Source organism: Carex rostrata, chromosome 8 (assembly GCF_964058835.1).
Source record: "Carex rostrata chromosome 8, lpCarRost1.2, whole genome shotgun sequence".
Taxonomy (NCBI): Eukaryota; Viridiplantae; Streptophyta; class Magnoliopsida; order Poales; family Cyperaceae; genus Carex; species Carex rostrata.
Window position 1 is genome coordinate 1,292,034 of NC_135925.1, and position 10,004 is coordinate 1,302,037.

A 10,004-nucleotide genomic window follows, 5' to 3' on the forward strand; every position below is an offset into this window, starting at 1 on the left:
TTATTTTCCTACCCCAAAACTTAATTTTTGAAATATAAACAATCTTTGATAGTTCTTAGTAGTACTTGACCGAATTAATGATCAGATTCTTTCAAAAGAGTGAGTCTATGGTACTATGCATATCACGGGTTGTTACTATGCTACGGCTCTATATTCAAGTTTTCAAGTTCTAACGGTCGATCCGAACCGTTCATCTTGTTCTTCATATTAATATGTGTTTTGAGACCAAATTTTACATTTTTTGAAATTTGTTTACTATTTTTTTAGATATTTAGAAAATCACTTGATCTGAAAATTCTGGACCATCCAAAAACAGTGATTTTCAATAAATCTAAAAAAATAGTAAAAAAATTTCAAAAAATGTAAAATTTGGTCTCCAAACACATATTAATATGGAGAACAAGATGAACGGTTCGGATCGACCATTAGGATTTAAAAACTCGAATATAGAGCCGTAACACGGTGCCAACCCGTGATATGCATAGTACCATAGACTCACCCAAAGAATTGTTTTCACGAAAAAAAGTTGCAGCCTAACTCTCTCTCTCTCTCTTGCTTTTTTTTTTTTTTGCTGATCTGGACAAACAGTATTTTTCATAGAGGTGGCCATTGCTAGTGCCTTATTGACAACCTTTTTCTTTACTTTCCTTCTACAGTCGAAATTCATCAACAACAAATTTATTACAATCACCATAATTATCAAAATAACTTGTAATTTGAAAATTTGACCGATAAATAATTGTCAATACTATTTGCATATTATACACAGGTAAAATAATAAAATTTGATGCAAATTTTATCTTTCAATGATTTATAATTTACAAAATCTTTATTTAAAATTCTTTGATGAAATATCAAATAACACTTAAAAAACATTTGAGGGTCGGTCAGCCAATAGCCAACCAACAAACTTCATTAATTAAGAGAAAGAGTTCGTATCAATTATAACTATGTACATTCAAATGAATCCATATCCTCTCTGCAATAACTATGTACATTCAAATGAATCCATATCCTCTCAGGTATTGCAGAGGATCACCCTCACTTTACAGTTTGAGATTAAATTTCAACCGGTTTGGAATTCGGGCCATCATAGGGGTAGTATTTTTGGACTTTGAGATTCGTGCCAAGTTAAAAAGAACTATCCAGATCTAATAATTGTAAGAGATTTCCTTATCAGGTATTGGAGAGGATGTGAATTCCATTCAAATAACACTAAAATTACATGAAGTTTGACACAACTAATCTATAAAGTATCATACGCCTATAATTGTTTTATCTAAGTCAAATTACTTTTTTTTTATCTGATAAAATGTTGTTCGTATTATCAAGATATAATTGATCCAACTCTTTTTCCATTTCTCCTTGCGTAATCCTAAGAACCATAAAATTTAACATTAAGGAATCCAGAAAACCCAAATTGCTAAAAGCCACCGTAAACACTTCAACGGACCTAAATCACAAGGAAATCATAAGCCCATGTTATAGTATTTTGAAAGATTTGAGTATCAATGCTATACAATAATCACCACCAAAAATTAAATTATTGCATAACGAAGGAAACTAAAACGATAAGGCATACAGGAAAGAGAGAGAGAGAGAGAGAGAGAGAGAGAGAGAGAGAGAGAGAGAAAACAGAGATCCTAGAATTTAATCTTACTTCCCAAACTTACAAATGTGCTAGTTTTCTACAACAGCATTTTTACCATGTCACTTGCACTTGTATTTCTCAGCAAACAGAGCATCTACACCAACAAGTTTCATTGCAATATCAGTTATCTGAAATTACAAAAAAATAATGTCTCAGATCTAACAATAGAACTATAGAAGATCCACAGCTAGTCAGTTGAAACAAGGACCTTAACCTTAATGAGGAAAAAAAAACTGATTAAGCACTCAAAAACAAAAAAACCAAAGTTGTAAGTTTTCAATATAATAATTAACACAATGAATCTGTCGGTAAAATTTTGCATGGAAGGAAAGAACATCTATACCATCTATTAACCGATATTGGTACCATGTCGTATGATACAGCTGATTCATACCTTCCGCCTATTTGAAGAAAATTGTGTAAAAGTTAATTAGGGTTGGGGAGCACAAATTAAACAGAAGCATCGCTAAATTTACAGAGAGCAAACGAAAAAAGAAAAAAAAATGCACATAGAATCAAGGTCATGTACAAACAAGTTACAAAGCCAGTAAAATCATGATCCACAGTTGTCCAGGAGGGGCTGTATAGTTCAACTAGGCTGCCACTTGTGCGACTCCACCTTAATGAAGACATCTAACCACATCATGTGGACCTGCAGTTATGCGAGAAGTTTTTGGCAAGGCCTTCTCGCACATCACAACATGCAGCTCGTGGATAGAGGTAGCATTCGTCGAAGCTGGAAATTGGGACAACCGAATGTAACAAGGACTCGCGATTGAAACAATGTGATTTGGATGGCAGGAGTCTGGGCCTTGTGGTGGGAGAGAATAAGAGGAAACTGATGGTTTTGTTAATTAATGATACAACTCTCAATATTGTTTTTTGGCTGCAAAGCAGATAGCTATAGGAGAGGGGGTATCATAGGGCATGATGGTGTTTATTCCGCTCTCCTGGTGGCAATTTCAAATAGCTAGAGAATCTCTCCTTTGCTTTCTTTTGGGCCTTTTTCTTTCTTTCTTCTGTTTTGTTATTTTAATTGCATGCTCATTTAGGGCTGCCTTTTGTTTGTAAATAAACCTTTTTATATATACCAATCCAATTGTTGGCGGCATTTCGCCGCCAATCTTCAAAAAAAGTCATGATCCACAGACAAACATAGTCTTAGCCTTTTTATTATAGTGGCAGGAGGAGTTATCTTGGAACAATTAAGTCAGAAAGGTTTTTTTTTTTTTTTTTGGTCTCAGTTCAGGTCATTTTCGGCCTCAATTTGTTCAGGGTTTTAGATTGCTTCAGTTTAGGTTATTATCAATCAAGTCCTAATCCAGATCATTTCAACTTATTATTGTAATAAAATTGATTTCGGGGCTGTCGGAATTCGGGGTCATTCAAATTCAGACAGCTTGAGCTGCAGGTTGATCAAGGTCGGTCGCACATTTTTCAAAAAGTTTGAAGTGGATGAGGGTTTGGTTCAGTCAGGTTATTCACAGTTGAGTCAATAACCTAGATTTTGCCCGCTCAGCTTGTGAGGAACTGTTAGATAAAACTATATGTGAAAAAGTAAATACTACCTTGCTCCTATAAAAAGAGTTTATAAATAACAGAGATAATAAACCGTTAAAAGATAGCAATGCTAGGAAACTCGTACCCGTTGAAACTACTATTGACATATCATTGTCGAAATTAAAACAGTGACATCTGAGTACTAAAGCACGTCATTAAGAACATTATTTATGTTAAACTACATGTTTCACTCCGTAAATCAATTAAAATGAAAAACAAAGGAGGTAGAGAAACCAACCATGTCTAACTAAACTCTAAGCAGTTGAACCTTGTTCGCAAAGGCAATCCCAATCCAATCCGGATGTGCCGCTGACCACTGCAGCTGGTTTATCTCGGCTGGTGCTGAATATCCCAGCAGTGGGTCCAGCCCTTCAGGCGGGAGCATTGTCCCTGGTGTGTCAGCTGCTGGGACCTCCCATATCAATGCCTGGCCGTCATCCCCAGCTGAACAGAGGTGACGTGGTGCCTGCGGGGCCCATGCTAGGGCATTGACACAGGCACGGTGACGCTGCAGCTCGGCAACAGGTACAGCAGGTGAGCGGATGTCGAGGATGATGATGCGGTTGCTGTCCATCTGGATGGCCGCCATGTACCGAAGGTTGGACTTGTTCCAAGCGAGACGGAGGAGGGGTGTGTCAGGCCGCGGGCTCTCATAGACTATAGTTGAGTGCTCCTTGTCACGTAAGTCAAAGATGCGAACGGAACTGTCAGCCGAGACACTGGCAAAAACACCAGCTTCTCCCCATGCGATGTCATACACCTGCCATGTGTTTAAACCACAAGTTTCAGTACAGGTAATTAGGGTTACTATTTTACTCTTTATCTTATTTTTTAGCTTATATTCTTGACTCCAGACTTCTGATTAACCTCTGGTATTCTAATTATGTCTATATTTTTGATGTCCCAGAAGGTGCGAACAAGTAACAGCCATTAATTCTGTCATTATAGCGTCATTATATTTTAAAATTTATTTAATTGATGATTTTATCTCCCTATTTTTGTGTCTTTCAAAAATTTGTTATTTTTGAACTATACTGTATTGAGATATCATAATCACAAATGTAAATTGGGAAGAAAGGAAAAGAATTTTCCTCACTGACTTATTATATACTTTGTGGCATTTTTTCATACACAAAAAGACTGATATTTCATTATTTTGTACGGCTCATAGCAACTTGTAAACTTGAAAAAAAAAAATATGTGTGCATTTTTTTTTAGTTCCTCCTTTTTCACCAATAGTCTTATATACTTATGTACAAGACTTCCAACCATGAGTGATCCCAGTCTAGACACAGTACAGGCATGCATAATAATCTCTAATAATACAAGCAATATTTCTATAGTATTCACGTCCCATGGCTTGTTTTGTCCCTATGTTCCTTTTTAGCTGAACCTAAATTTTATCTTTTACTAATATTTTTTGCTGAACTTCCTCCATACACTGTCTCTTCCTGTAATATTTCTATCCCAATCAGTAATGCCCTGAGATCAGTGTAACATTTCACAACTGGTACTGGTGTGCCTCACAAACTAAATCTGGTTTCAACAGTACGGATGGTTATCAATACAATTTGAATCAGAAAAGGTACCTAAATACACAATGACTTGCATCCTCACCTCCTTATCATGTGCAATGAGCTGAGTCTCAACAGCACCACGCTCAATATCCCACACAGTGCACGTGGTATCAATAGATGATGTACCAATTCGCCTTGGTTCGGCATCGTTCCAATCAAACGACGTCAGAGGGGCACAGAAATCACTGGACTTGCTATTATTCAACACTGACCTGAGCTCGCTCTTCCCTGCACCATCCCCGTCATGGTTTACTTGCCAAAGTCTCAGGAAATCCCCGGACGACGCGATCAAGGACGATGTGGAGCCCGGAATCTCTCGAGGGTGAAACATAAGCTTGGTTGCTGGATATGGGTGGTCAAAGGAGAGAGCTGGTTCGGCTCGAAAAGTCGTTGATTCCTCGTCAAAGGTCACGATGTCGACCCTGTTGTTGTACTCTTCGAGAAAGGAGCCCAGAGCGAGGCGGAAGGGGGCGGAGGTGGAGGTAGAGAACGCCATGGCATAGACTGGGTGCGGCGAGTCCAAGGTGTAGGCGTTGGGGTTGGGGTTGGGGTTGAGGATAGAGCTGGTGTGCTCCATTGTTGACTGGAGGGAGAAGAGGGAGAAGAGGGAGAAGATTGGGGGATTTTTTTGAGGGGGTTTTGTGAATTTAATCAGACGAAGGCGCCGGGTCGCCGTCGATGAGGACTTGTCCGTAGGTCAAAGAAGGGTAGAGATGAGGTCAAAATCACGTGCTCTCGAATACATCCTGTGAGGTAACGGTATATTTATGTTTAGATCAGGACCGTTCGATCAAAATTTGGGCCAATCGATTTGAGATGCAATGCATAGGATCTTCTTAATATTCGTGCGTATTTTGATAGGACGATCCGGATCTATAAAGAAATATTGTTTTATCTTAGGGTCAACAAATTATAAGATTAATAAATTAATTTTAATACATTCATTTTTCGAAAGTTTTTTGACCGATGGACTTCATATTAAATTAATTTGAATATTTAAAAATTTTATATGTAGATGCATCACTCGTAAGGTAGGCGGGTTTTAACGGTTCAGATTCGTCATTTGAAATCAATTTGACGGGTTTTAGACTTGAGTTCATCAAGGAGTTTGATGAACTTAAGAACACCCTAGTTCTACTCCATTGACAGTTCTAATATCGATTTTTTCGTTTGTTTGTGGGGTGGGGGCTTGAAATTTAGATTTAGTGAAGTAACTCAAAAGTTGGGTTTTAGATTAGAACTGTCCAATTCGAATCTGTGATAATTCATCCGAAATGGAGCACACGCATCCTGAGCAATGAATTTGAATTCTGAAACGATCTCGAGCGATGGATTCAAATCAGACGGTCTCGATCCAAAACTCAAAAAGTTGAGTTACTTTAGGGGATTCGGACCTAGGGGTGGGGGCTGGGGGGGAGTTCAGATCCAGCGAAGTAACCCAATTTTTGGGTTTTAAATCGGGACCGTCCGATTCGAATCCGAGATAATCTATCCGAAGTGGAGTGCACACATCTCAAGGGATGAATTTGAATCGCGAAGCAAACTCGAACGACATATTCAAATCGGATGGTCCCAATCCAAAACTCAAAGATTTTGTTAATTTAGGGGATCTGGACCGGGGGGGTAGGGCTGCTAATGATAGATTCGGCTCAAACTCGACTCGGCTTGTCAATTGTAGCCCAATGATTCAGCTCTTAACTCGGCTCATTTTTGAAAGAAAAAGCTCGGCTCGACTCGGCTCATGAAAGAAAAAGCTCGACTCGACTCGGCTCATAAAAGAAAAAGCTTGACTCGGCTCACGAACTCACGAGCTGGCTCACGAGCTGACTCATATTTTTAATACATGTATATCTTCATTTGCCATGAAACTTACCTTCATGCTGATATTTAATTAATTTACATGTAGAGACGAAGCAGATAAAACAGACCTGATAATGACATATCACGAGCAAAATCAATTAACTTGAGAGGCTATTTCTTTGCTTCAGAACATATCACAAGCATGAGGCCTACCTTCATGCATTTTCAATACAGGTTCCACTGATATACCGGCCAACTGGAGAATCTTAGCAGTACCAGACGTGGGAATAATTTTGAACCCAAGATCATTAAATACATGCGCAATTGATGTCAGATGTGACTTGATCATCATAAAAATGTTATATAATGAGTAAATTAACAAACTAATCAATATAACATCTCAAATAGTAATCATAAAAATTTAACTAGTAATTCACAAAAAAAAATAAATAAATAACCAACAATCTCTCCGAATCAAATTATAGAGTAGAACTAGGGTGCTCTTAAGCTCACCAAAGTTTTGGTGAGCTTAACTCTAAAACTTATCAAATCGATTTTAAATGACGAATCTGAACCGTTGAAACCCGCCTACCTTACGTGTGATGCATCTACATGTGAAATTTTTAAATATTCGAATTAATTTAGTATAAAGTAACCCGGTCAAAATTAGAAGGTTAATAAATTAATTTTAGTGCATTCATTTTTTGAACGTTTTTGACTGCTTAACTTTATACTAAATTAATTCGAATGTTTAAAAATTTCACATGTAGATGCATCACACGTAAGGTAGGCGGGTTTCAATGGTTCAGATTCGTCATTTGAAATCGATTTGATAAGTTTTAGAGTTAAGCTCACCAAAACTTTGGTGAGCTTAAGAGCACCCTAGTTTTACTCCAAATTATAATATCCCAGAAAATATCCACATAAGCAAATCAGGTAGTGTGTAAACCAACCCAGCCAATTGGTGGGTCAAGACACTCTGACACGAATTTGATCCATAGCCTCATTGATTTCCATACTTAGCAGGGTAACACCAGGGCCGGTTCTGAAGATTTTGGGACCCGGAGCGAGAGAATGACAACCACATGGCATCTAATAGGACCATTCTCAACAAGCAAATATCTCAGTTTTGAATCTAATCCATCCCCCACTCTAGGATCATATATATTTATAGATAATAAAGAATCTAAGCACTTAGAAACATGATTAATTTCTTTACTTTTTTCACTTGTCTCATTTTCAAGCATATTTGTTATTTCTTCATTTGCCTCATTTTCATTTTCAGACACGTGTTGTTTCTTGATTTACCTCATTTTGATTTTGGTTTTCAGATACATTTCTTGTTTCTTCGTGCATCTCAACTTCAATTTGGTTTTCCAAAAACTCATTATGAGGTTTAATTTTCTTCCAAAGTTTTTGAATAGAACATTTTTGGGGTTTTATTTTTTCTTCTCCCTCTCTTTTTCTGTTTCTTTTTTCACAACCTGATATATATTTTCTAGGAAACATTGTTTTAAATTAAAAAATAACACAAAGTAATAGATGGATAGAACCTAGGTAATTAGGCAGAGGCAGTCCAATTCAAACGCCGCGGTTCACCGCCTTGCCTCACCCAGTCCAATTGTTGTCGTACTGTCGCGCTGCCGTTGCCGTAACCGCTACTCTTGAGAGGAGCTAAATTTGTTTATTTCTTTTTTTCCTCGTTTATTAATTTATAGAGAAGAACAATGGAACTAGATTTTAAAAAAAAATTCTTCTAGGCGGAACTAAGTTTTCAAAAATTGATTTAGAGAGACAATAACGAAAGGAAAAAACAAAAGGAATTTTTTTCTTCTAGTCGGCTGTTGCATTGTTGTCCATAAACAAAAGGAAATAACAAAACAAGAAACTTTTTGGGCAAAGAAACAAATAAATGAAAAAAAAGGAAATAACGAAATTAAAGGATTGTAAACTTTAATTTGGGTGACAATTGAAGAAACGAAAATAAACGGAGACATCTTTTGGGCCGTCAGAAACAATTGAAATTAGTCAGCGAATGCTCTATCATCATGTTTGCTTTAATGTCGAAAGAAGACAAAAACATAACCTATAAATGAAGAGGAGGGTTCAAATGCCTCCATTTTTTGTGCCTCCATCATGCCTCCATTTTTAAAAACTTAAATAACTCAAAGTTTAAAACTTAAACGTCAAAATAAAACCGTTAGATGTGATCTATGTTATTTTCTCTATGTGCCCATAAAAAATTATCACATTTTGATTTTTCTTTTATATGAATCAATAAATTGAAAAATCAACGTCTAAAAATTATCTACATTTGTATACATTTTTATAAGCTCAAGATGACAATCAAAACAAAGTTGAAATACCATAATTTTTTACATGTGCATAGATAAAATGATATAGTTCATATCCAACGGTTTTATTTTGAATTTTAAGATTCAAATTTTGAGTTATTAAAGTTTTAAAAAATAGATGCATGATGAAGACACAAAAAATGGAGGCATTTGAACTCTCCTCATAAATGAATACCTGTTGCTTACTTATTTAACATATATAATTTTTTTTTTTTTGGGTTGGGGGCCCTTTTGGTTTTTGGGGCCCAGGGCCATTGCCCTGGCTACCCTGGGTCAGGGCCGGGTCTGGGTAACACCAGATAGGCTGACAGTAAAAAGTTCTCGCAGATGGCATACGCCATTTTACAAGAGAATAGGTACTTGCTTTATGTTTATTTGGAAATTTTCTAAAAGGATCCAACCACGTGTGCATCCTCGTGTTCCTTACAAGTATGATTTTGATTTTCAAGACAAACTTATGATGCCTGGTATCATACCAGTTGGAGCCAGCAACAACTATGTACCTTTACTTTGATCAAGAGAAAGATCAGGAAACTATATAAACTCTATATAAAGCTTTAACCAGAGAGACATAAATATAAGCACAAAGTTGGATAACACATAACTCAAAATCAGACAGTTCGTAGAGAGAAATTTGACAGAAATATGCTAGCAAGCAATATCCTTTTGAGTTTCAACAGTCTTCAAGCAATTGCTTTTTAAAGTTCCCCTTGCCAAATCACCTCTCCCTTTGCACACGGCCTTTTCTTCGCCTTGAATTAACAAAGACATGCTTTAGAAATAACTTAAATTACAAGAATAACTCAAAGCACATAACAAGTCACTCACTCCCAAGCACATAACAAGTCAATTTATAGGTAGAGACATTAACCGTGTCAGAATATCCCAAGCAACAGCCTCACCTAGACACTTCTTCCATGTGACAACTCCTGTAATTAGAAGAACTAACAAGTCAAGAATTGCTGCAGTCACAGCATCAACATTCAATGTTCCACCAAAGATCTAGAGCCCCACCTGAAAAGAAGATATCAAAATCACTTATACGGCTGGTTCACTGATATG

The 10,004-nt window shown here is 36.9% G+C and overlaps 1 protein-coding gene across 1 annotated transcript; it reads right to left on the bottom strand.

The window, feature by feature from the left end:
- Positions 1–1,458: 1,458 nt before the first annotated feature.
- Positions 1,459–5,474, bottom strand: TTG1 (Transducin/WD40 repeat-like superfamily protein). Its single transcript, XM_078307080.1, has 3 exons — positions 4,829–5,474; positions 3,450–3,971; positions 1,459–1,779 (listed from the first exon to the last, which is right to left on the bottom strand). Exons 1-2 carry the CDS (start codon positions 5,363–5,365, stop codon positions 3,459–3,461), a joined length of 1,050 nt encoding a protein of 349 aa, XP_078163206.1. The 5' UTR covers positions 5,366–5,474; the 3' UTR covers positions 1,459–1,779; positions 3,450–3,458.
- Between the last annotated feature and the right edge of the window lie 4,530 nt (positions 5,475–10,004).

Coding starts and splice junctions, on each gene's coding strand:
- TTG1 (XM_078307080.1), bottom strand. CDS start 5,365: ATGGAGCACACCAGCTCTATCCTCAACCCCAACCCCAACCCCAACGCC. Junction 3,972..4,828: donor TCATTGCACATGATAAGGAG/GTGAGGATGCAA, acceptor AACACATGGCAG/GTGTATGACATCGCATGGGG.